This window comes from Salvelinus fontinalis, chromosome 36, assembly GCF_029448725.1.
Source record: "Salvelinus fontinalis isolate EN_2023a chromosome 36, ASM2944872v1, whole genome shotgun sequence".
NCBI classification, from domain to species: domain Eukaryota; kingdom Metazoa; phylum Chordata; class Actinopteri; order Salmoniformes; family Salmonidae; genus Salvelinus; species Salvelinus fontinalis.
The window spans coordinates 23841463-23869072 of record NC_074700.1 but is presented as its reverse complement, the minus strand read 5'-3'; the positions used below and the strand labels follow the sequence as shown (position 1 = coordinate 23869072).

The following is a 27610-nucleotide window of genomic DNA, read 5'->3' as shown; positions in this document are numbered from 1 at the left end:
TTCAGTGTGTAAACATTTCCGTCGTACAATGATGACGTTTTAGCGTGGCGAAGTGGCAAGATGGCTGCAACAGCGGCTTGGATGCATGGGCCCGCCAATATGCGGTTAGCCGAGGGTCTGGTGTCTGTTCTGAAAGAGCAGCGGCCCGAATATTTACCTGCACTTTTAGCAAATTACCGGGAGCATGGAGTGGTTTCGACTCAGGTAAAATTAGCCAGCTATTATTGGAAGTAGCCACGGATGGCAGCATCCTATCGGCGCTTCAGTCCGTATCATCTGTCTCAATGCAATGGACTCGTGCTAGTCTTTGTTTTCCCGTTTACTGTTGTGTCATAGCTATATAGCTTGCTAAATAGCTAACTCTATTGAAGTTTTGCTTCTAAAGTGTGTATAGTAGGGTCGATCGCATGGTTGCTGTCACTTACTTCTCGCTCGGCTTCTAACCCCCAGAGTTCGGCAGCAGTTGGTGGTCTCGTGGGACTCAGCAATGCCAAACTCGGAAACAGCAAAACCAGGTTTGAGGGCCTGTGTCTGCTGTCAGTGTTGGTCAAGGATTGTTCTAGCGATGTGTTCCAGCAACACTGTCTGTCCTGGCTAAGGTCCCTACAGCAGGTCATACAGGTAAGACACACATGTATGGACTGGAAACACCTGTAGACTTTCACCATAAACACACACCTATGGCAAACATCTGGGGTGTATCCATTACTTCTTGCAATGGTTATTGTTTCAGAACCAAACGGATGCAAGCAGCACAAACGTAATAAAATGAGGACCTACCTGAATATGTCTAATTAAAAACTCTAAACGTTTTGCAGCAGACTAAATGTTTTGAAACAGAATCGGTGTAATAAGTACAGCCCTCGATTAAGAAATGCAGGTATTGTAACTAGTAACTTCATCGGTCCAAAACATTCACAATGAGACAAATCAAACCTGCACAACACAAAGAAATAAAACACCTCTTTCTCATCTGAAATCATGGGGACTTCAGAAAGAGCTGGGGTGTATTGATTAGTTGCAGACTGTAGCAAAACGTTTTGCAACGGAAAGTGTCTACTACAAATGTTAAAAAAATATATATAAAAAATTGCAACCAAAACAAGAGTTTCTATTGGACAAATTCAGGTAGGTTTCGTTTGATTCCTAGAGTTTAGTTTGAAAAATGTTTTGCAATGATCCAAATGTTTTGCTATGGTCTTCAACTCGAGGGCTAAATGTATTCCATTTCACACCTTCTTTTTATTCTTCTCTCTCCCCCAGTCCCAGGCTCCTCTCCCGTCTATCCAGCTAGCGGTGGGTGTTCTCCAGGACCTGCTCCAGTACTCCTCCCAGCTACCTGAGCTGGCCAGGGAGGTGGGCCTCAACTCTATCCTGGGGATCCTCACCTCCCTGCTAGGCCTCAAGTCTGAGGTAAGACTAACGCTTAAATTGGGCCAGTACACATTGGTACTGAGTTCTGGCACCTCCTAATTTTCAACAGCTTCAGTACCAGCAGTTCTTATGGAATATTGGCTGTAAAATATGATGAGTACCAACACTCAAAATGAGTACCTGCACCTATTTAATTCCACTTCAAGCACTGTAATTGCGTAGGCTGAAGAATACCATTTGAAGCAAATTGTGATGGTGGCAAAATCTGCAAGATTTATTCTCTGTTGTAGAATGTTTCAGATTGTAGGTAGGGCTGTTGCAGTGACCGTATTTCCGCCACACCGTCAGTCATGACCACAGTCTAATTCCAGGTGACCGTTGAGTCACGGTAATCTCCTCTTATGCACTCTGGATATGTGTTGGTAGTAGAGGTCGACCGATTGATTATGATTTTTCAATGCCGATACTGATTATTGGAGGACCAAAAAAAGCCAAATCCGATTAATCGGCCTATTTAAAAACAATTTGATTTAAACATTTGTAATAATGACAATTACAACAATACTGAATGAACACTTTTATTTTAACTTAATATAATACATCAATAAAATCACTTTAGCCTCAAATAAATAATGAAACATGTTCAATTTGGTTTAAATAATGCAAAAACAAAGTGTTGGAGAAGAAAGTAAAAGTGCAATATGTGCCATGTAAAAAAGCTAACGTTTAAGTTCATTGCTCAGAACATGAGAATATATGAAAGCTGGTGGTTCCTGTTAACATGAGTCTTCAATATTCCCAGATAAGAAGTTTTAGGTTGTACTTATTAAAGGACTATTTATCTCTATACCATTTGTATTTCAAATACCTTTGACTATTGGATGTTCTTATAGGCACTTTAGTATTGCCAGTGTAACAGTATAGCTTCCGTCCCTCTCCTCGCCCCTACCTGGGCTAGAACCAGGAACACATCGAAAACAGCCACCCTCGAAGCATCGTTATCCATTGCTCCACAAATGCCGTGGCCCTTGCAGAGCAAGGGGAACAACTACTTCAAGGTCTCAGAGCGAGTGCCGTCACCGATTGAAACGCTATTAGCGCACACGCCGCGAACTAGCTAGCCATTTCACATTGGTTACACCAGCCTAATCTCGGGAGTTGATAGGCTTGAAGTCATAAACGGCTCAATGCTTGAAGCACAACGAAGAGCTGCTGGCAAATGCACTAAAGTGCTGTTTGAATGAATGCTTACGAGCCTGCTGCTGCCTACCACCGCTCAGTCAGACTGCTCTATCAAATATCAAATCATAGACTTAATTATAACATAATAACACACAGAAATACGAGCCTTAGGACATTAATATGGTCAAATCCGTAAACTATCATTTCGAAAACAATTTTTTTATTCTTTCAGTGAAATACAGAAACGTTCCGTATTTTATCTAACAGGTGGCATCCCTAAGTCTAAATATTGCTGTTACGTTGTACAACCTTCAATGTTATGTCATAATTATGTACAATTCTGGCAAATTAATTACGGTCTTTGTTAGGGATAAATGGTCTTCACACAGTTCGCAACAAGCCAGGCGACCCAAACTGCTGCATATACCCTGACTGTTTGCACGGAACGCAAGAGAAATGACACAATTTTCCTAGTTAAAAGAAAGTCATGTTAGCAGGCAATATTAACTAAATATGCAGGTTTAAAAATATATACCTTTGTATTGATTTTAAAGAAAGGCATTGATGTTTTTGGTTAGGTACATTGGTGCAACGACAGCGCTTCTTTCGCAAATGCGCTTGTTAAATCATCACCCGTTTGGCGAAGTAGGCTGTGATTCAATGAGAAATTAACAGGCACCGCATCGATTATATGCAACGCAGGACACGCTCGATAAACTAGTAATATCATCAACCATGTGTAGTTAACTAGTGATTATGTTAAGGTTGATTGTTTTTTATAAGATAAGTTTAATGTTTTTTATAAGATAAGTTTAATGCTAACTAGCAACTTACCTTGGCTACTTGCTGCACTCGCGTAACAAGTAGTCAGCCTGCCACGCAGGCTCCTCGTGGAGTGCAATGTAAGGCAGGTGGTTAGAGCGTTGGACTAGTAACCGGAAGGTTGCAAGATCGAATCCCCGAGCTGACAATGTAAAAATCTGTCGTTCTGCCCCTGAACAAGGCAGTTAACCCACCGTTCCTAGGCTGTCATTGAAAATAAGAATGTGTTCTTAACTGACTTGCCTAGTTAAATAAAGTGAGAAAAAAAATGTGTGTGCTTGTACGTATTTATTTGAATGAGAGTGTGTATATGCATGTGTACAAACACCTGAACGGCATCAGCCTCAGGCAAACCGGCATTAGTTTTAAAAACACTGCCACTTAGTGTCATTCAAATGTACTTATTATTATGATTTATTGGACTTAAAAACTTTTTTTTTTTAAACTTTTATCTTTGACCATCATTCTATCTCCCACACAGCAACTCCACTCCCACTTGTCTCCAATTCCACATCCCAACCCTCAGCTTCCCTCAGCCCATCCCATCTATCTCTGCTGGCCACCCTCAGCCCATCCCATCTATCTCTGCTGGCCACCCACTTTGGGTTTCTACGCAACACATATCTTTCAACTATGCTGTGATGTTTAACGTACAATTTCAATCTATCTAATCGAATAGAATGCACTGCGCATTGGTTCTCCGATCCTTGTTACTCTTCATCCTCAGAGGAGGAAGAGGAAAGCCGTTACAATCTCTAAAGATATAAATAAGCTCTCCACAATGAATTTCAATAGAAGACTTGTAAAAATAGACAATATCCTGCAATCATGGAGAGGTAAATACCTGTCTATTTATGGAAAAATTTCCCTGATTAACTCCTTAGTCATATCTCAGTTTACTCACTTACTTATGGCGCTGCCCACTCCTGATTATTCGTTTTTCAAATCGTATGAACAAAAAATATTTTGCTTTATCTGGGAAGCTAAAACAGACAAAATAAAACTTGCCTGTCTATATAATGAATATGAATTGAGTGGGTTGAGATTATTAAATATAAAAGCACTAGACCTCTCTCTAAAAGCTTCACTCATTCAAAAGTTTTATTTGAACCCTAAATTGTTCTCCAGTAGATTACTAAGAACAGTTCATCCATTGTTTAAAACTTCTTATGGCTGAGATCCCGTTAACGGGATCGATATGACAACAGCCAGTGACAGTGCAGGGTGCCAAATTCAAACAACAGACATCTCATAATTAAAATTCCTCAAACATACAAGTATCTTATACCATTTTAAAGGTAATCTTGTTGTTAATCCCACCACAGTGTCCGATTTCAAAAAGGCTTTACAGCGAAAGCACCACAAACTATTATGTTAGGTCATCGCCAAGTCACAGAAAAACACAGCCATTTTTCCAGCCAAAGACAGGAGTCACAAAAAGCAGAAATGGAGATAAAATTAATCACTAACCTTTGATGATCTTCATCAGATGACACTCATAGCACTTCATGATACACTATACATGTATGTTTTGTTCAGTAAAGTTCATATTTATTTAAAAAAATCTCAGTATACATTGGCGCGTTATGTTCAGTAGTTCCAAAAACATCCGGTGATTTTGCAGAGAGCCACATCAATTTACAGAAATACTCATCATAAACATTGATCAAAGATACAAGTGTTATACATGGAATTTTAGATCCACTTCTCCTTAATGCAACCGCTGTGTCAGATTTCAAAAAATCTTTACGGAAAAAGCAAACCATGCAATAATCTGAGTACGGCGCTCAGAGACCCAACAAGCCAAAAAGATATCCGCCATATTGTGCATTGTGCAGTCAACAGAAGTCAGAAATAACATTATAAATATTCACTTACCTTTGATGATCTTCATCAGAATGCACTCCCAGGAATCCCAGTTCCACAATAAATGTTTGTTTTGTTCGATAATGTCCATCATTTATGTCCAAATAGCTACTTTTGTTAGCGCGTTTTGTAAACAAATCCAAAGTCACGAAACGCGTTCACTAGGAGGAGACGAAATGTCAAAGTTCCGTTACAGTCCGTAGAAACATGTCAAACGAGGTATAGAATCAATCTTTAGGATGTTTTTAACATAAATCTTCAATAATGTTCCAACCTGAGAATTCCTTTGTCTGTAGAAAAGCAATGGAACAAGACCTCGCTCTCACGTGAACGAGCGTCATGAGTTTGTGGCACTCTGCCAGACCACTGACTCAAAGAGCCCTTATGAGCCCCTCCTTTACATTAGAAGCCTCAAACAAGTTTCTAAAGGCGGTTGACATCTAGTGGAAGCCTTAGGAAGTGCAACATGACCAATATCCCACTGTATGTACAATAGGGAATGAGTTGAAATTCGACCAACCTCAGATTTCCCACTTTCTGGTTGGATTTTTTTCTCAGGTTTTTGCCTGCCATATGAGTTCTGTTATACTCACAGACATCATTCAAACAGTTCTAGAAACTCCAGAGTGTTTTCTATCCAAATATACTAATAATATGCATATATTAGCAACTGGGACTGAGTAGCAGGCAGTTTACTCTGGGCACCTTTGGGCACCTTATTCATCCAAGCTACTCAATACTGCCCCCAGCCATAAGAAGTTAATTCTGAGTGCAATACATTTTGCTTGTATTTTTGCATCACAACATTGAAGTGTAGGGGGCCTCCAGTTTTTTTTAGATAGACTGGGTCTTTATATTTGCCATCTGGGTCTTGTTTTAATAATAGAGAAATCAGACGTTCCTGCTGAGTACCTGACAGACTACCATTTCTATAGGAGTAGTTAAAACAATCTAACAATGGAGCTTTTAGTACATCAAAAAATACTTGATATACCTCTGCCGGTATGCCATCAAGCCCTGGGGTTTTTCCAGACTGAAAGGATTTAATAGCCTCAAGAAGTTATTCCTCTGTAATTTGGCCTTCGCATGGATCTTTCTGTACATTTGTTAATTTTCCTTTTTTTATATTATTTGGAAAGAATTCCTTACCATAATCTACATTCAGTGGGAAAGGATGAGACGCAGAAGAGAACATCTGCCTAAAACAATTAGCTTCCGAATTTTGTGCATTTTTGAACATATTCCATCCAGTTTGCTTTATTTTTGTAATAGATTACATGAGATCGTTCTTGAATAAGTTCCTCAAGTTCTTTTTGTTTTTCCTCTAACTTATTTTGTATCTCTAGTATCCATCCACATGTTAGAGCTTTTGCATACTCCCAAGCCCCCCCCTCCAAAAAAACCTGAATTAAAATAGGGATTGTGCCTTTTTATATACAATACGTAGCTTAATAGCCTACTGCATATTACGCACATAGATTTAAGATGTCTTTGGTAAATAATTGCTATACTGTAAAAAAATAAAAAATAATCTACTTATATCCTTTGAGTGTGTACTGTGTTATTATGCGTTCTGGATGGACTGGTTTCATTGTGCTACGCTCCAAACTTCCTGTCCATGAGTCTGGGAGAGAACGTATAGGATAGGGGATGCTGTCGGTTCATTGATTGTTCAGGGCGGCTTACAGAGTTAGCCTTACAATTGTAGTGAACTTGTATTTGGGCATTTTTTTTTAAATATTGACATAATGATTAGGCTGACGCTTTGCCTTTAGCTATGTAATATCTCACCACTGTGCGTTGCCATCTCCTCTCTCCTTCATTTCTTTCTTGAGGATGCAGAGAGAGGGGCTGTCAGTAGTTTATTTAAATGGGTTTAGTTGTGAAAACATACAGATGGAACACTGGGTAACCACAGCAATGTGGTTGTAGCGCCCATGATGTATAGAGTTTTGGTGGAACATCACCTGTCACCCAGCAGTTGATGTGTGACGTGAAATACGTGTTGCTATAAGCCTAGACATTTCTTTATGCAATGCCGTGTGAAAACAGACTTTTGATGATTTTCACTAACAAGAGGAGGATCCCAGCTGCTAATATGTTGAAGGCATATTTTTCAGCTGCTCGTTATACAACCAGAGTAGCCTACCCGGCATGATTTATTAAACTGCGGGAAAGCGGCCTCCATTCACTATTTTGCTGTTAACTACATGTATCCCCCCCCCCTTTTTCCTACCCATTTGATAATGGGCCATTTCTAAATCGAAAAAACAAATTTTACATATTAGTAAAGACACGATTAAATTGAGAATGGTCTAATGGGTGAAAATATGATATGAATACGAAATATATCATTCACAACTAAAGTTGGCAAGTAACTCTAAATCTAGCGTATAGGACCTGTTTCAAATGATCACTTTTACGCTCAACATAGCCACCCGCTCCGGAATGGGAAAAGTATAATTTCTATTTTATTCAGCTAAGTTCTATTTTATTCTTCTTACTATAAAATAATGCCACAGGACTTATAAGAAAATCTTCTTGTCAGCTAAATGAACAAGCCTACAGCCTATGGCATGGAGCAGATAACATACAGTATCTAGTCAGCTAAATGAACAAGCCTACAGCCTATGGTATGGAGCATAGCCAGATAACATACAGTATCTAGTCAGCTAAATGAACAAGCCTACATCCTATGGCATGGAGCAGATAACATACAGTATCTAGTCAGCTAAATGAACAAGCCTACAGCCTATGGCATGGAGCATAGCCAGATAACATACAGTATCTAGCCAGCTAAATGAACAAGCCTACATCCTATGGCATGGAGCAGATAACATACAGTATCTAGTCAGCTAAATGAACAAGCCTACAGCCTATGGTATGGAGCATAGCCAGATAACATACAGTATCTAGTCAGCTAAATGAACAAGCCTACAGCCTATGGTATGGAGCATAGCCAGATAACATACAGTATCTAGTCAGCTAAATGAACAAGCCTACAGCCTATGGTATGGAGCATAGACAGATAACATACAGTATCTAGTCAGCTAAATGAACAAGCCTACAGCCTATGGCATGGAGCATAGCCAGATAACATACAGCAGGACGACTCACATTCTGTTCTTCTGAAATACATTTTCTTCACATCATAATGTTTCTTTACACTTGACTAAAATAACGTATTTCTTGTGATGTTTTATAATATATATTTTAAACTTTTTTTTTAAATGTAGATGTTCCAAAGGCGTGCATCAGTGGCTTGTATGCGTGGAGACCTGGAGATGCTAAACCTGTTTATGTTAATTAACGGTTAATTACCGTGAGAGGGCAGTCATTAGCATGACCATAACCTGGCTGGCGTTATTTCATAACCGCCACACTCCTAATTGTAGTTACAGTTTGGAAAATACTTGTGTTTTTGTCTCTCCCAGTTTCACCTAGCTGCCATGGAGGGGATGACTGCATGTATGACCTTCTACCCCAGAGCCTGTGGCTCCCTGAGGGTGAGTAGTAGACATCACCCATTCATTAGATTACAAATGAGATGCTTGTCTTTTTGTATTCTGTTTGTTTGGGAGACGCTGTGTTCTATTTCTGTCTCTGCCAATTGGTGTTCTTCTGAAGAAACCCTGAGGGATATATGAAGAAGCAGGATCAAGCCAGCTAACTTGCTTCAATGGAAATAACTTTTTTGAAAGATAACCTTATCATGGGCATGGTCTAATTAACTCAACAACCAAAAACACATATCCAAGTTTAGCTTTCTTAATGAACCCCAAAATCAGTAGTTAATTCTGGTTGTTTATCCAGGTTAGCAGCTAAATCATTGAACCTGCTTTGTAGTATACCCCTCTGATGAAGTCTACGGGCTGAAAGGCATTGGTGTTAATCCTTTTATCTCTATCTCAAGTTATAAAATACATCTAACCAAATCTGCCCTACTACCCCCCGTGGAGGACTCCATCTCTACTTATGGAATCTCAATCGTTTCCCATTTGAAATATTTGGGAATATATTCCTTCATAGAGCGCTCAAGTCAATCAAATTCCACCTCAGTAGATGGACTAATATCTCAGTTGCTTTAACCAGCCAAATATCGATTGTTAAAATGAATATATTACCAAGGCTGAATTTATGTAGTTCAATGATTCCCCAAGTCCCCCTTCTGGCTGTTGGGATCAAATCCATAGTGCGGTTTAAAATGTATATGACATGTAAGCAAACCCGGATAAAAGTAACAAACTCAACAAGAGGGAAAGACATTGGAGAACTACACTTTAAATTGGATTTCCAGGCACTAGAATTTCTCTCCATCCTAAATTGGTTTAGACATGACTCTTCTGCCCCCTGGCTGAGTAGAAAGAGAAACATGGTGTCTCCTATGGCCCTGGAAGAACTGGTCTCCAATGGTATTTCCCTTAAACAATGTGAACTACACTTTGGTCCTATTATTGACCACATCATTTCTATTTGGTGCAACATTTAAAAACAATGTAACTGGGAATCAAAATGGCATGCATACACTCCATTATTTCACAATAATGCCTTGCGATCTGGAGGGTGGCCTTTTGGTCCAAATGTAGAATACGTACCCTTAGCGATATCATGGACAGTGATGGTTCGAGACGTTTTAGGGATGGAAGCCCACTTTTTATGTTTCATTTTCCTGTTTATACTGAATGTATTATTCAGCTTTATTTCTTACCCCTTTATTTTCTTTTGAGTGGCAGTTTACATGTTTTATAAACTTATCATTTTAAATGGATAATGTACCTGTAACCCCTCCCAACAAACAAAAAATAACAAAACAAATACATATTTGATCAACTTTTTTTTAATCAACTTTCACTGCCCTTCCACTGCTGTGGAATTTCCTCTTCACTGACAATTAGTCTTCAACAGGACAAGCTGGGTGCCTGTTTCCTATCCAAAATGGACAGTGTCAACCCTGAAGTCCAAGAGGTGGCGTGTGAGTGTTATGGTCGTCTGCCTTGTCTGGGCGGAGTCTTGGAGAGAGGGGGAGGCGGGCGTAGAGCCGAGGGATGGACCAATCAGCTTCACTGCCTGCTGGCCTCGGCCAATGGCATGCTGGCACAGCTCTACCAGGGCACAGAGTCCGGTAAAAGAACACTTCTATGAACTGAAATCTTGGAACAACATGGTGGTCTTAGACCAGTGTGTTGCTCATCCATGTCATGAGTATCTGATGTGATTCTCTCTCTCTCTCCTATGGTCTAGAAGGGATGGTGCCGTATGAGGGGCCAGGTGTAGAGCTACCCTACCCTCCTCTGGACGACACGGACCCCCTCGTCCTCCTCCAGCTCCAACACAGATACAGAGGTGTCTGCCTGGCACTCAAACACACCCTCAGGTAGGTGCACTTTCCTCCAGTGTATAGAATATTTTAACACACTCAAACATACACACTCTGACCTTAATTTGTCTACTGTTGTATTTGAACCAAAAAGTAACTTTTCCAAGTAAAAAAACTAACGTTTATTTCTGTTAGTGATGAGTGTTTGACAGTGATTTGTTTCTCTCAGTGTGGACCCGGCCTCTGCAGTGCGTTTGCCTGTACAGCAGGTTCTCAACCTGGTCTGTCGCGCCCTGGCCGTCAGCTCCAAGAGCATAGTGAGTTAACTTCCAGAATGTACAAGAACTGAGCGACCGTGTAGTTGGTGTATGAACACTAGTGTATCTCTGTGTGTCTTGCCTTCCAGAATTTAACAGGTGATGGGTCTGTGCGACTGCTGGTGTTACCTTCCATACACAACCATTCTGTAAAGGTTCTGCATGCTCTCATCACAGCGTAAGTACCCTACTGAAGGCAACCCAAATGCTAGCTGGGTCAAATATGACAAGCTGTATCCCATCTAGTCAAAACCTGTATGAAAACAAGCAAATTTATTTTTGGTTGCCTAGGCAACGACCCCAATAATGCAGCAGAACACATCTGTTGTGCTCATGCCAACTCTATTGCTGTCATTTTGTAGTCAAGCAATGCGTTGGCATGACAACACATACAGATCTGGTACTCGGGCTACCCCAGTGCTGGCTTTTAAAATAAAAGTGATTTATTGGGTGTGTTTTATTCATTGGTGGACTGATGGACTTAGTGATGGACTTCTCTTTACTCCCTGCTGTATGTACCTCAGTGTAGGCAGTGGGTTGGTGCAGTACTCAAGTATGTTACAGAGACTGTTCTCTCAGACTCTGTCTGCCTGGACCCCTCTACCTGAAACCAATCTGGGACAACAGCGAGCATTCAGGTAACTTACCTATATATATATACACACACACACACACACACACACACACACACACACACACACTTACTTTTAAATATCTTAATTTGTTTTCTATGTGTTTCTACTTTGACCCATAGTGCAGTGCGAGTGTCCCTGTACCGAACCTTGGAACTCTGGGTCAAGGTGGGAGGAGCCTCAGCTGGTGTGCTGCAGGGAAGCCCCACCCACTCCGAGATCCTACTGGCCCACCTGCTGGGTGACATCACGCCGGGAGCGGACTCTGTCAGGGTGATAAGATCTGATTGGTTTTATTGGCAAGGCGAAAGCTTAGGATGGTCATTACTATGGCTCTGTCTGAAATGGAACCTATTCCCTATGTAGTGCACTGCTTCTGGTCAACATTATTCACTCACCATCCTAATGACTGACTGTCTGTCTAACGCCAACCTCCCTTTTTATCCCCCTCCACTTCTCTCTCCCCCTCCACCTCTCTCTCCGCTCTCCACCCCTCCTCAGCTCCGTGCGGGACAGTCGACAGTGGCTGATCTGGTTTCCAGCAAGCCCTGCCCTAAAAGCCGGAAGCCTGGATTGGGTTTGGGCAATGGGGGTGGAGCCTCTCTCCAGAGGAAAGGAGACTCGCTGGCCAATCAGGACACATGCATGTCTGCACTCAGAGGTGAATGGGGGTGGGGTTTATCTCAAGCATTTACATTATTAGAGAAGTGTAAACTAAATAAATTATTTAGGTTGTCTTTTTTACATTTTCTTCTGAGTCATGTTGCCAGTGAATATTTGTAGCATTATTACAGACAATCACAGGTGAATGATATCTTGACTAGCCGTGCTGTGGTGAGAGTACAGGGCCATTTGACTCTCTCTACTTCTTTGCAGCACTGAGACAGATCATACTGACCAGTGGAACTCTGCTGAAGGAAGACGTACACAAGGTCAGTTCTGTGTGTGTGGTATTTTCTATAAACCTTCCCCATAGTGTTTGTTTATGATACTGTGTGTGTGTGTTAATGCTTTCTCTCTCTCTCTTCCCCCAGCGTCTCCACGATGTCGTCCTCCCGTTGTGTGTACGCCTGCAGCAGCAGCATGGGGGAGACTGTGGGACCGGGGCTGGGGGTGTTAGTGGTCAATACGGTAGTGCCCTCCCTCGTAGGGAGCTGTACCGTCTGCTCCTAGCCCTGGTCCTAGTGCCCCCACCTCGATGGCCCCCACCCCTCACCTGTACGGTGTCCATACTCAGTCACGGACGCAGGGATAGGAGCCTGGAGGTAGGGGGAAATATGAATGCAGGGACCGCACAGGCAGGGACCCCCCCTCACACACACACACTGGATGCAGTCTTTAGGTATGGAGGGAGAGTAGAAGGGTGGGTGTGGCGGGAGAGTAGAAGTGCGGGTGTGGAGGGAGAGTAGAAGTGCGGGTGTGGAGGGAGAGTAGAAGGGCGGGTGTGGAGGGAGAGTAGAAGGGCGGGTGTGGAGGGAGAGTAGAAGGGCGGGTGTGGAGGGAGAGTAGAAGGGCGGGTGTGGAGGGAGAGTAGAAGGGCGGGTGTGGAGGGAGAGTAGACGGGCGGGTGTGGAGGGAGAGTAGACGGGCGGGTGTGGAGGGAGAGTAGACGGGCGGGTGTGGAGGGAGAGTAGACGGGCGGGTGTGGAGGGAGAGTAGACGGGCGGGTGTGGAGGGAGAGTAGACGGGCGGGTGTGGAGGGAGAGTAGACGGGCGGGTGTGGAGGGAGAGTAGAAGGGCGGGTGTGGAGGTTAGAGTAGAAGGGCGGGTGTGGAGGTTAGAGTAGAAGGGCGGGTGTGGAGGTTAGAGTAGAAGGGCGGGTGTGGAGGTTAGAGTAGAAGGGCGGGTGTGGAGGTTAGAGTAGAAGGGCGGGTGTGGAGGTTAGAGTAGAAGGGCGGGTGTGGAGGTTAGAGTAGAAGGGCGGGTGTGGAGGGAGAGTAGACGGGCGGGTGTGGAGGGAGAGTAGACGGGCGGGTGTGGAGGGAGAGTAGAAGGGCGGGTGTGGAGGGAGAGTAGACGGGCGGGTGTGGAGGGAGAGTAGACGGGCGGGTGTGGAGGGAGAGTAGACGGGCGGGTGTGGAGGGAGAGTAGACGGGCGGGTGTGGAGGGAGAGTAGAAGGGCGGGTGTGGAGGGAGAGTAGAAGGGCGGGTGTGGAGGTTAGAGTAGAAGGGCGGGTGTGGAGGTTAGAGTAGAAGGGCAGGTGTGGAGGTTAGAGTAGAAGGGCGGGTGTGGAGGTTAGAGTAGAAGGGCGGGTGTGGAGGTTAGAGTAGAAGGGCGGGTGTGGAGGTTAGAGTAGAAGGGCGGGTGTGGAGGTTAGAGTAGAAGGGCGGGTGTGGAGGTTAGAGTAGAAGGGCGGGTGTGGAGGTTAGAGTAGAAGGGCGGGTGTGGAGGTTAGAGTAGAAGGGTAGGTGTGGACTGGTCTAAATGTATGACTCTCTCGCACACGGCTCTGTCGATGTCCTGGTGTTTTGTTTTGTTGGTCTGTGTTTAAGCAACCAAGTAAACATTTCTCGTGCCTCATCAATTACACTTGAAATAAAAACATACTAATATACACACACAACTACACCACACACACTAACTGATATAACACACGCCCCATATTTATTAATGCGGCGGTTGTAGCCCTAAATGCTGATCGGCAGACCGTAAACCATGGGTATGACGAAACATGTGTTTTTACTGCTCTAATTACGTTGGTAACCAATGGCGATAATGCACCTCGGGGGGTTTGTGGACCCCTTGACTTTTCCCTCATATTGTTATGTTACAGCCTTATTCTAAAATATATTAAAAACAATTGTTTCCCCTCAATCTACACGCAGTAGCCCATAATGACAAATCATAAACAGTTTAAAAAATATATATATATATATATATATGCAAATGTGTTAATAATAATAATAAACTAAAGCTCTGTCAGGTTGGATGCGGAGCGTTGCTGCCCATCCAACCTGTGCCTCGATATTCAGAGACTTGTCCCAAAGCCACTCCTGCGTTGTCTTGGCTGTGTGCTTAGAGTCGCTGTCCTGTTGGAAGGTGAACCTTCACCCCAGTCTGAGGTCCTGAGCGCTCTGGAGCAGCTTTTCATCAAGGATCTCTCTGTACTTTGCTCCGTTCCTCTTTCCATCGATCCTGACTAGTCTCCCAGTCCCTGCCACTGAAAAACAATCCCACAGCCTGATGCTGCCACCACCATGCTTCACCGTAGAGATGGTGCCAGGTTTCCTCCAGACATGACGCTTGGCATTCAGGCCAAAGAGTTCAATCTTGGTTTCATCAGACCAGAGAATCTTGTTTCTCATCGTCTGAGAGTCATTTAGATGCCTCCATGTGGGCTGTCATGTGCCTTTTACTGAGAAGAGGCTTCCATTTGGCCACTCTACCATAAAGGCCTGGTTGGTGATGTGCTGCGGAGATGGTTGTCTTTCTGGAAGGTTCTCCCATCTCCACAGAGGAACTCTAGAGCTCTGTCAGAGTGACCATCGTGTTCTTGGTCAACTCCCGGACCAAGGCCCTTCTACCACGATTGCTCAGTTTGGCGGGCGGCCAGCTCTAGGAAGAATCTTGGTGGTTCTGAACTTCTTACATTTAAGAATGATGGAGGCCACTGTGTTCTTGGGGACCTTCAATGCTGCAGAAATGTTTTAGTACTCTTCCCCAGATCTGTGCCTCGACACAATCTTGTCTCGGAGCTCTATGGACAATTCCTTTGACCTCATGGCTTGGTTTTTGTTCTGACATGCACTGTCAACTGTGGGAACTTATATAGACAGATAGGTGTGTGCCTTTCCAAGTCATGTCCAATCAATTAAATTTACCACAGATGAACTCCATTCAAGTTGTAGAAACATCTCAAGGATGATCAATGGAAACAGGATGCACCTGAGCTCAATTTCGAGTCTCATAGCAAAGGATCTGAATACGTATGTAAATAAGGTATTTCAGTTTTTTTTTATTTGTTTGCAAAAAATTCATAACCTGTTTTTACTTTGTCATTATGGGGTATTGTGTGGGAAGTAGATTGGTGGGAATTCTTTCTTAATTTAATGCATTTTAGAATAAGGCTGTAACATAATGTAGGGAAGGGGTCAGAATACTTTACAAATGCACTATATTTAAAGGAAAACGCCACCCAAAAACTATCTTTTGGTGTTTGTTTAATTCGTCCACTGTTGATATAGTCCCAAAATGTTTTGCAGGTCAGCAATCAAGTTTTCAATATGTATAACTTTCAAAATACTCAAATATAGCCAGTATGATGTATTTTGAAAGTTATGTCTTGAAAAAGGGAAACTGTCAGCAATCAAGTTAACTGTGAATAGAAGGAATGTTTTGATAGAGTCAACAAGAGTTTAGCTGTGTTATGTTACACTCAGGCTGTTGACTAGTTAGACAGGTTTAGAGATACTCTGGGAAGATTTGTATATATCGTAGGAGTATTTTCCACGTATACTGTTATCTTCTCCTTTTTGTTAGCTCAGGCAAATTTGTGTCCATAGTGAAATGTACTGGACTAGTGACCTTTGGAATGCACTTGCTTACTGATCTTACTCTCCATCTGTGTCTCTGTTTCTCCCCCTCTCGTCAGGTCTCTTCCTTTTGCACTGAGGCCCTGACCGTATGCAACTCCCTTCTCCACCCCCGCACCCCATCCCTCTGCCTCCCCCTGCCCCCCCTCACCCTCAAACCCAGCCCTGCCGCCTCCCTCCTCACCCCTTCCCAGGCCTCCAACCTCACCCTCCCCACTCTCCTCGGAGGGCCCTTCCCCGGCCGACACTCACTCGGCCTAGGCCACACCCTCCTAGGTTCCCTGGACAACCACCTGTCTCTGGTTCCTCCGGGGCTCTCTGGCCAGGGCTCTACCCCAGGAGACCTGCTCCTTTCCCCCCATCAGGGCGAGCTGGCAGGGCTGGGGCTCTCAGAGGGCCAGAGACCCGTCTTCATCCGTTACGACAAAGAGGAAGCGGAGGATGTGGAGATTTCACTAGAGAGCGACTCAGACGATAGTGTTGTCATCTTCCCACGGGGGATGCTGATGTTAGAGAACCAAGATGGTAGCAGCACCGTGGCCACTCTCCCCGTGTCTTCCTTAGTACCAGGTGGGGTCACTCTCCCAGTACCCGGTCCAGGGGACGACCCAGGCGGGGACATCTCTCTCCCCCTCGCCAATGACCTCCCCTCCACCTCCCTCCCTCACCCTCTACTCCCCTCCTCCTCAGCTCCTAACTCCATCAACTCATTCCCTCCAGCTCCACTAGCCTCTCTGGTTCCCCCCCTCAACTCCACCGGTGTGACCCAGCTCGGTGCTCCCTCTGTGGGGCTAGGAGTTGGGGCTGACTCCCTCCCTGGAGCCCAGCTCCAGCAGATGTTGCTTCAGGGCCAGCCACCAGTCCCAGGTCAACCCACACCACTGGGTCTCCCCATACAGGTAAAATCACAAAGAAATGTGAGTTATAGATATCTCATTAAAATCAAGTCTGTGAAGCGGTAGATCTGTTCTATGTGCACTATTTCTATGCTTCCCCCCTTTAAGTTTAGTTTTTACGTACGGTTTTGTACACCAGATTTAAATAGCTGAAAATACTATATTTTGGGCTATTTAAAAGATATATGTGGTACAATGGCTCTCTACACTAATGTATTGCTTGTTTCATTACATGATCCGACAGATGTTTTTAGAGATGCACCAGCGTTAGAACCCTTTAAAGTGTTCTATCTCTGTCTACAGATGCTCCAGAACCAGCTAGCTCAGCCCAGCAGAGCTCTACAGCAGCAACAGGCCAGTGAGGAAGATCATTCTGTTATTAATATCAACAGCTCTGATGAGGAAGAGGAGGAGGATGAAGAGATGGAGGATGAGGATGAGCTGGGAGAGGAGGAGGATGAGGAGGGGTTGGAGGATGAAGAGGAGGAGGAAGAAGGGAGCGATTTCCCCGATGAAGAAGAAGAGTTTTATGGAGAAGAGTTTGATGACTATGAGGAGGAAGAGGGGGAGGAGATGGAGGAGGAAGAAGAGGAGGAGGAAGAGGAGGAAGAGGAGGGCGAGATCAGGTCATTGGACAGAGAAGGGAGGAGAGGAGGAATGGGGAGGGAGGAAGGAGAGGTGCTCAGAGAAGTACCGGAGGATGGAGGGATGGGCGGATTCTGTGTGGAGGGAGAGATGGAAGGAGGTATAGAGGAGCTGGGGACTAACAGAAGGGTGTACGGGGAAGAAGGGGTGAAGGCTCAGGAGGTAGAGAGCATCGGAGTGCTGGAGGAAGAGAGGGAGGGAGAGGAGGATGACGCTGATGGAATGAACGACCCGACAATGCCTCAGATTCTGTGTGTGACGGGCGGAGCTCTGGAAGAGAGGGAGGAGCTAGGGGAGGGGCATGGGCAGGAAGTGGGGTCATGTGAGCAGCAGGGAGCCGATCGTCCAGAGGCAACGCCCTCTTCTGAAGGCCCCGCCCCTCAACACAAACAGGAGGCGGAGCCTGCACAGGAAGTGAGGGTGGGCGGCAGCGACCAGCCATCCAATCAGGGAGAAGAACCAGCAAAACAGGGTGGGGACTCTGCTAAAGAGGAAGTTAAGCCATCAGCAGCTCCGAGCGAGACAGAGGGGGAGGAGCCTGAACGAGAGAAAGGAGGAGAAGAGGGAGAGGAGGATGGAGAAGAGGATGGGAGAGGGATGAAGAGGAAGAGGGAGGGAGAGGAGGAAGGAACAGGACAGGGCACAGAGAAGAAAAAGGTAAGAACTTTCTCAGACCATCCTTAACCATTCACTTTCCAAGCCTTTTAGCTGATTTTACAACATACACATGTTTTAATGAGTGACTTCCTTGGACATGGTTTGTGTGTAGATACAGTGAGCTCCATAAGTCTTGGACATGGTTTGTGTGTAGATACAGTGAGCTCCATAAGTCTTGGACATGGTTTGTGTGTAGATACAGTGAGCTCCATAAGTCTTGGACATGGTTTGTGTGTAGATACAGTGAGCTCCATAAGTCTTGGACATGGTTTGTGTGTAGATACAGTGAGCTCCATAAGTCTTGGACATGGTTTGTGTGTAGATACAGTGAGCTCCATAAGTCTTGGACATGGTTTGTGTGTAGATACAGTGAGCTCCATAAGTCTTGGACATGGTTTGTGTGTAGATACAGTGAGCTCCATAAGTCTTGGACATGGTTTGTGTGTAGATACAGTGAGCTCCATAAGTCTTGGACATGGTTTGTGTGTAGATACAGTGAGCTCCATAAGTCTTGGACATGGTTTGTGTGTAGATACAGTGAGCTCCATAAGTCTTGGACATGGTTTGTGTGTAGATACAGTGAGCTCCATAAGTCTTGGACATGGTTTGTGTGTAGATACAGTGAGCTCCATAAGTCTTGGACATGGTTTGTGTGTAGATACAGTGAGCTCCATAAGTCTTGGACATGGTTTGTGTGTAGATACAGTGAGCTCCATAAGTCTTGGACATGGTTTGTGTGTAGATACAGTGAGCTCCATAAGTCTTGGACATGGTTTGTGTGTAGATACAGTGAGCTCCATAAGTCTTGGACATGGTTTGTGTGTAGATACAGTGAGCTCCATAAGTCTTGGACATGGTTTGTGTGTAGATACAGTGAGCTCCATAAGTCTTGGACATGGTTTGTGTGTAGATACAGTGAGCTCCATAAGTCTTGGACATGGTTTGTGTGTAGATACAGTGAGCTCCATAAGTCTTGGACATGGTTTGTGTGTAGATACAGTGAGCTCCATAAGTCTTGGACATGGTTTGTGTGTAGATACAGTGAGCTCCATAAGTCTTGGACATGGTTTGTGTGTAGATACAGTGAGCTCCATAAGTCTTGGACATGGTTTGTGTGTAGATACAGTGAGCTCCATAAGTCTTGGACATGGTTTGTGTGTAGATACAGTGAGCTCCATAAGTCTTGGACATGGTTTGTGTGTAGATACAGTGAGCTCCATAAGTCTTGGACATGGTTTGTGTGTAGATACAGTGAGCTCCATAAGTCTTGGACATGGTTTGTGTGTAGATACAGTGAGCTCCATAAGTCTTGGACATGGTTTGTGTGTAGATACAGTGAGCTCCATAAGTCTTGGACATGGTTTGTGTGTAGATACAGTGAGCTCCATAAGTCTTGGACATGGTTTGTGTGTAGATACAGTGAGCTCCATAAGTCTTGGACATGGTTTGTGTGTAGATACAGTGAGCTCCATAAGTCTTGGACATGGTTTGTGTGTAGATACAGTGAGCTCCATAAGTCTTGGACATGGTTTGTGTGTAGATACAGTGAGCTCCATAAGTCTTGGACATGGTTTGTGTGTAGATACAGTGAGCTCCATAAGTCTTGGACATGGTTTGTGTGTAGATACAGTGAGCTCCATAAGTCTTGGACATGGTTTGTGTGTAGATACAGTGAGCTCCATAAGTCTTGGACATGGTTTGTGTGTAGATACAGTGAGCTCCATAAGTCTTGGACATGGTTTGTGTGTAGATACAGTGAGCTCCATAAGTCTTGGACATGGTTTGTGTGTAGATACAGTGAGCTCCATAAGTCTTGGACATGGTTTGTGTGTAGATACAGTGAGCTCCATAAGTCTTGGACATGGTTTGTGTGTAGATACAGTGAGCTCCATAAGTCTTGGACATGGTTTGTGTGTAGATACAGTGAGCTCCATAAGTCTTGGACATGGTTTGTGTGTAGATACAGTGAGCTCCATAAGTCTTGGACATGGTTTGTGTGTAGATACAGTGAGCTCCATAAGTCTTGGACATGGTTTGTGTGTAGATACAGTGAGCTCCATAAGTCTTGGACATGGTTTGTGTGTAGATACAGTGAGCTCCATAAGTCTTGGACATGGTTTGTGTGTAGATACAGTGAGCTCCATAAGTCTTGGACATGGTTTGTGTGTAGATACAGTGAGCTCCATAAGTCTTGGACATGGTTTGTGTGTAGATACAGTGAGCTCCATAAGTCTTGGACATGGTTTGTGTGTAGATACAGTGAGCTCCATAAGTCTTGGACATGGTTTGTGTGTAGATACAGTGAGCTCCATAAGTCTTGGACATGGTTTGTGTGTAGATACAGTGAGCTCCATAAGTCTTGGACATGGTTTGTGTGTAGATACAGTGAGCTCCATAAGTCTTGGACATGGTTTGTGTGTAGATACAGTGAGCTCCATAAGTCTTGGACATGGTTTGTGTGTAGATACAGTGAGCTCCATAAGTCTTGGACATGGTTTGTGTGTAGATACAGTGAGCTCCATAAGTCTTGGACATGGTTTGTGTGTAGATACAGTGAGCTCCATAAGTCTTGGACATGGTTTGTGTGTAGATACAGTGAGCTCCATAAGTCTTGGACATGGTTTGTGTGTAGATACAGTGAGCTCCATAAGTCTTGGACATGGTTTGTGTGTAGATACAGTGAGCTCCATAAGTCTTGGACATGGTTTGTGTGTAGATACAGTGAGCTCCATAAGTCTTGGACATGGTTTGTGTGTAGATACAGTGAGCTCCATAAGTCTTGGACATGGTTTGTGTGTAGATACAGTGAGCTCCATAAGTCTTGGACATGGTTTGTGTGTAGATACAGTGAGCTCCATAAGTCTTGGACATGGTTTGTGTGTAGATACAGTGAGCTCCATAAGTCTTGGACATGGTTTGTGTGTAGATACAGTGAGCTCCATAAGTCTTGGACATGGTTTGTGTGTAGATACAGTGAGCTCCATAAGTCTTGGACATGGTTTGTGTGTAGATACAGTGAGCTCCATAAGTCTTGGACATGGTTTGTGTGTAGATACAGTGAGCTCCATAAGTCTTGGACATGGTTTGTGTGTAGATACAGTGAGCTCCATAAGTCTTGGACATGGTTTGTGTGTAGATACAGTGAGCTCCATAAGTCTTGGACATGGTTTGTGTGTAGATACAGTGAGCTCCATAAGTCTTGGACATGGTTTGTGTGTAGATACAGTGAGCTCCATAAGTCTTGGACATGGTTTGTGTGTAGATACAGTGAGCTCCATAAGTCTTGGACATGGTTTGTGTGTAGATACAGTGAGCTCCATAAGTCTTGGACATGGTTTGTGTGTAGATACAGTGAGCTCCATAAGTCTTGGACATGGTTTGTGTGTAGATACAGTGAGCTCCATAAGTCTTGGACATGGTTTGTGTGTAGATACAGTGAGCTCCATAAGTCTTGGACATGGTTTGTGTGTAGATACAGTGAGCTCCATAAGTCTTGGACATGGTTTGTGTGTAGATACAGTGAGCTCCATAAGTCTTGGACATGGTTTGTGTGTAGATACAGTGAGCTCCATAAGTCTTGGACATGGTTTGTGTGTAGATACAGTGAGCTCCATAAGTCTTGGACATGGTTTGTGTGTAGATACAGTGAGCTCCATAAGTCTTGGACATGGTTTGTGTGTAGATACAGTGAGCTCCATAAGTCTTGGACATGGTTTGTGTGTAGATACAGTGAGCTCCATAAGTCTTGGACATGGTTTGTGTGTAGATACAGTGAGCTCCATAAGTCTTGGACATGGTTTGTGTGTAGATACAGTGAGCTCCATAAGTCTTGGACATGGTTTGTGTGTAGATACAGTGAGCTCCATAAGTCTTGGACATGGTTTGTGTGTAGATACAGTGAGCTCCATAAGTCTTGGACATGGTTTGTGTGTAGATACAGTGAGCTCCATAAGTCTTGGACATGGTTTGTGTGTAGATACAGTGAGCTCCATAAGTCTTGGACATGGTTTGTGTGTAGATACAGTGAGCTCCATAAGTCTTGGACATGGTTTGTGTGTAGATACAGTGAGCTCCATAAGTCTTGGACATGGTTTGTGTGTAGATACAGTGAGCTCCATAAGTCTTGGACATGGTTTGTGTGTAGATACAGTGAGCTCCATAAGTCTTGGACATGGTTTGTGTGTAGATACAGTGAGCTCCATAAGTCTTGGACATGGTTTGTGTGTAGATACAGTGAGCTCCATAAGTCTTGGACATGGTTTGTGTGTAGATACAGTGAGCTCCATAAGTCTTGGACATGGTTTGTGTGTAGATACAGTGAGCTCCATAAGTCTTGGACATGGTTTGTGTGTAGATACAGTGAGCTCCATAAGTCTTGGACATGGTTTGTGTGTAGATACAGTGAGCTCCATAAGTCTTGGACATGGTTTGTGTGTAGATACAGTGAGCTCCATAAGTCTTGGACATGGTTTGTGTGTAGATACAGTGAGCTCCATAAGTCTTGGACATGGTTTGTGTGTAGATACAGTGAGCTCCATAAGTCTTGGACATGGTTTGTGTGTAGATACAGTGAGCTCCATAAGTCTTGGACATGGTTTGTGTGTAGATACAGTGAGCTCCATAAGTCTTGGACATGGTTTGTGTGTAGATACAGTGAGCTCCATAAGTCTTGGACATGGTTTGTGTGTAGATACAGTGAGCTCCATAAGTCTTGGACATGGTTTGTGTGTAGATACAGTGAGCTCCATAAGTCTTGGACATGGTTTGTGTGTAGATACAGTGAGCTCCATAAGTCTTGGACATGGTTTGTGTGTAGATACAGTGAGCTCCATAAGTCTTGGACATGGTTTGTGTGTAGATACAGTGAGCTCCATAAGTCTTGGACATGGTTTGTGTGTAGATACAGTGAGCTCCATAAGTCTTGGACATGGTTTGTGTGTAGATACAGTGAGCTCCATAAGTCTTGGACATGGTTTGTGTGTAGATACAGTGAGCTCCATAAGTCTTGGACATGGTTTGTGTGTAGATACAGTGAGCTCCATAAGTCTTGGACATGGTTTGTGTGTAGATACAGTGAGCTCCATAAGTCTTGGACATGGTTTGTGTGTAGATACAGTGAGCTCCATAAGTCTTGGACATGGTTTGTGTGTAGATACAGTGAGCTCCATAAGTCTTGGACATGGTTTGTGTGTAGATACAGTGAGCTCCATAAGTCTTGGACATGGTTTGTGTGTAGATACAGTGAGCTCCATAAGTCTTGGACATGGTTTGTGTGTAGATACAGTGAGCTCCATAAGTCTTGGACATGGTTTGTGTGTAGATACAGTGAGCTCCATAAGTCTTGGACATGGTTTGTGTGTAGATACAGTGAGCTCCATAAGTCTTGGACATGGTTTGTGTGTAGATACAGTGAGCTCCATAAGTCTTGGACATGGTTTGTGTGTAGATACAGTGAGCTCCATAAGTCTTGGACATGGTTTGTGTGTAGATACAGTGAGCTCCATAAGTCTTGGACATGGTTTGTGTGTAGATACAGTGAGCTCCATAAGTCTTGGACATGGTTTGTGTGTAGATACAGTGAGCTCCATAAGTCTTGGACATGGTTTGTGTGTAGATACAGTGAGCTCCATAAGTCTTGGACATGGTTTGTGTGTAGATACAGTGAGCTCCATAAGTCTTGGACATGGTTTGTGTGTAGATACAGTGAGCTCCATAAGTCTTGGACATGGTTTGTGTGTAGATACAGTGAGCTCCATAAGTCTTGGACATGGTTTGTGTGTAGATACAGTGAGCTCCATAAGTCTTGGACATGGTTTGTGTGTAGATACAGTGAGCTCCATAAGTCTTGGACATGGTTTGTGTGTAGATACAGTGAGCTCCATAAGTCTTGGACATGGTTTGTGTGTAGATACAGTGAGCTCCATAAGTCTTGGACATGGTTTGTGTGTAGATACAGTGAGCTCCATAAGTCTTGGACATGGTTTGTGTGTAGATACAGTGAGCTCCATAAGTCTTGGACATGGTTTGTGTGTAGATACAGTGAGCTCCATAAGTCTTGGACATGGTTTGTGTGTAGATACAGTGAGCTCCATAAGTCTTGGACATGGTTTGTGTGTAGATACAGTGAGCTCCATAAGTCTTGGACATGGTTTGTGTGTAGATACAGTGAGCTCCATAAGTCTTGGACATGGTTTGTGTGTAGATACAGTGAGCTCCATAAGTCTTGGACATGGTTTGTGTGTAGATACAGTGAGCTCCATAAGTCTTGGACATGGTTTGTGTGTAGATACAGTGAGCTCCATAAGTCTTGGACATGGTTTGTGTGTAGATACAGTGAGCTCCATAAGTCTTGGACATGGTTTGTGTGTAGATACAGTGAGCTCCATAAGTCCTGGACATGGTTTGTGTGTAGATACAGTGAGCTCCATAAGTCTTGGACATGGTTTGTGTGTAGATACAGTGAGCTCCATAAGTCTTGGACATGGTTTGTGTGTAGATACAGTGAGCTCCATAAGTCTTGGACATGGTTTGTGTGTAGATACAGTGAGCTCCATAAGTCTTGGACATGGTTTGTGTGTAGATACAGTGAGCTCCATAAGTCTTGGACATGGTTTGTGTGTAGATACAGTGAGCTCCATAAGTCTTGGACATGGTTTGTGTGTAGATACAGTGAGCTCCATAAGTCTTGGACATGGTTTGTGTGTAGATACAGTGAGCTCCATAAGTCTTGGACATGGTTTGTGTGTAGATACAGTGAGCTCCATAAGTCTTGGACATGGTTTGTGTGTAGATACAGTGAGCTCCATAAGTCTTGGACATGGTTTGTGTGTAGATACAGTGAGCTCCATAAGTCTTGGACATGGTTTGTGTGTAGATACAGTGAGCTCCATAAGTCTTGGACATGGTTTGTGTGTAGATACAGTGAGCTCCATAAGTCTTGGACATGGTTTGTGTGTAGATACAGTGAGCTCCATAAGTCTTGGACATGGTTTGTGTGTAGATACAGTGAGCTCCATAAGTCTTGGACATGGTTTGTGTGTAGATACAGTGAGCTCCATAAGTCTTGGGCATGGTTTGTGTGTAGATACAGTGAGCTCCATAAGTCTTGGACATGGTTTGTGTGTAGATACAGTGAGCTCCATAAGTCTTGGGACAGTGAATGTTTTTTTTTTGTGTCTGTACTCCAGCACTTTGATTTGAAATGATATAATGACTGTGAGGTTAAAGTGCAGACTGTCAGATTTAATTTGAGGTTCATTGGATGCTACTATGATTACAGATAATCCTGAATGAATCGTGAATAATAATGATGAGTGAGAAAGTTAGATCCTCAAATATCAAGTCCCCCCCCAAAATGCTAACCTCCCCAGTTCTAGTAATAGTGACAGGTTAGGATGTCGTGGGCGTATGATATTTGTGCATCTAACTTTCTCACTCATCGTTATTCACGGTTCATTCAGGACAATCTGTAATCATGGTAGCATCCACATTAATGTAGAAGTGTTTAGAAATGTATTCTATTCTTATTTACAATAAAAGTCAGTCCAAATTGACACAATACATTATTTACCATTCATTTCTATTGGGCACAAAATAATCTGAAACACAACCAAAACAAACAGAAAATGTATCTAACAAGTTTGTAGAGTCACAAGCTTGATGTATCATTGCATGCTATGAATATGGGACCAAATACTAAACTTTTGACAACGTTAATAAACAGAAGTGAATTTTATCCCAATACTTTTGTTCCCCTAAAATGGGGGGGGGGCGGCTATGTATAAAAAGTGCTGTAATTTCTAAACGTTATGGATGAAAATACCCTCAAATGAAGCTGACAGCACTTTAACCTCAGTCATTGTGTCATTTCAAATCCAGAGTACAGAGCCAAAACAACTCACTGTCCCAGTAGTTTTGGAGATCACGGTATAACAAGTATCTGTTTTTAGATACAAAATGTTACTTAATGACTGTTGTCCAGTTCCTCAGCCACAGAATAATGTACATCTAACCTCTCTCGTTCTGTCTCTCTCCCTCTCTCTGTTTCTGTGTTCTCTGTCTCTCCGTCTCGTCTGTCTCTTTCACACTCAGTTGGATGAAGAAGTCATGGCGTCCATGTTGGCTGATTTTGTAGCCTGCCCTCCGGACGACGAGGAAAAAGGTCCCTCAGCATCCAACCTCCCCTCTTAAAGATGTCCAGCCATGGCTTCGTCATAAAACCATCAGAACAACTTGATTTCTACCCCCCTCTTATAGTCTCACATAAGGTTTCAAAATTCTCAGGTTTTCCCAAAATCTCGGTTGCAAAGACTCCGAGAATCGGGAGGGAATAAGCAGGAAATCCTCCGATCAGAATTTCTTGAAAACCTGTGTATTTTGAGAAAGTTACCGCTGCATTTTGCATCCGTCTCACACATGTATTCATTACCAACCTGCAGCTTAGACAATGTTGAAAACATGAACATTTCCAACGTGAAAATTGCCATATAGTCTCTGTATGACTTGTTAATTTCATCTAAAATTGACTTCCACACACTTTTAGATGTTGGAAATGGATTGTTCCTAAAATAAAAATTACGTTTCGACTTCCAGGAAAGTGAAAGAGTTTGGAATACACTCTGGACTCCATATTAAATTCATATTAAATTCATATTATATATATATATATAAAACACCAGTTAGGTTAGTTTACGTCAACCTTAAAGTCTTGGACATCAAATGATTGAAAGACACAGCGGTGAAGACTGCAGCTCTTCAGTAGTGCTGTGTGGTACCCTACAGTTAGTGTGTAGTCGTGGTGGTGGTAGCACTGCTGTGTGGTACCCTACAGTTAGTGTGTAGTCGTGGTGGGGGTAGCACTGCTGTGTGGTACCCTACAGTTAGAGTGTGTAGTCGTGGTGGTGGTAGCACTGCTGTGTGGTACCCTACAGTTAGTGTGTAGTCGTGTTAGTAGTAGTGTGGTTTTGGTCACCTATCATGTTCATGTTTTTGAGGTCTTATATACAGTATCAATTCTTTTTGTTATAAAATAAATAAACTTCAAAGACAACTGCTGAAAGTCTCTCTATTGATGTTTCAGATGAAGTTTGACTTTGGGACTTTATTAACTCACTTCCTACTGTAAAAACTCACCCTACTGTAAAAACTCACTACCTACTGTAAAAACTCACTACCTACTGTAAAAACTCACTACCTACTGTAAAAACTCACCCTACTGTAAAAACTCACTACCTACTGTAAAGACTCTCCCTACTGTAAAAACTCACTACCTACTGTAAAAACTCTCCCTACTGTAAAAACTCACTACCTACTGTAAAAACTCACTACCTACTGTAAAAACTCACTACCTACTGTAAAAACTCACCCTAC

At 43.4% G+C, this 27610-nt stretch overlaps 1 protein-coding gene across 2 annotated transcripts; it reads left to right on the top strand.

Annotated features, from left to right (window-relative positions):
• Positions 1–27: 27 nt before the first annotated feature.
• On the top strand, positions 28–27299 carry LOC129835489 (proline-, glutamic acid- and leucine-rich protein 1-like). 2 transcript variants are annotated; one of them, XM_055901129.1, is made up of 16 exons: positions 28–204; positions 451–621; positions 1264–1413; positions 8679–8750; positions 10150–10366; positions 10489–10618; positions 10791–10878; positions 10968–11056; positions 11403–11516; positions 11633–11783; positions 12012–12171; positions 12387–12442; positions 12545–12775; positions 16103–16942; positions 17243–18241; positions 26333–27299. In XM_055901129.1, exons 1-16 carry the CDS (start codon positions 61–63, stop codon positions 26429–26431), a joined length of 3711 nt encoding a protein of 1236 aa, XP_055757104.1. In that variant the 5' UTR covers positions 28–60; the 3' UTR covers positions 26432–27299. The 2 variants fall into 2 exon arrangements, with proteins under 2 accessions (XP_055757104.1, XP_055757103.1); XM_055901128.1 differs by having other exon boundaries at positions 10486–10618.
• Positions 27300–27610: the final 311 nt, after the last annotated feature.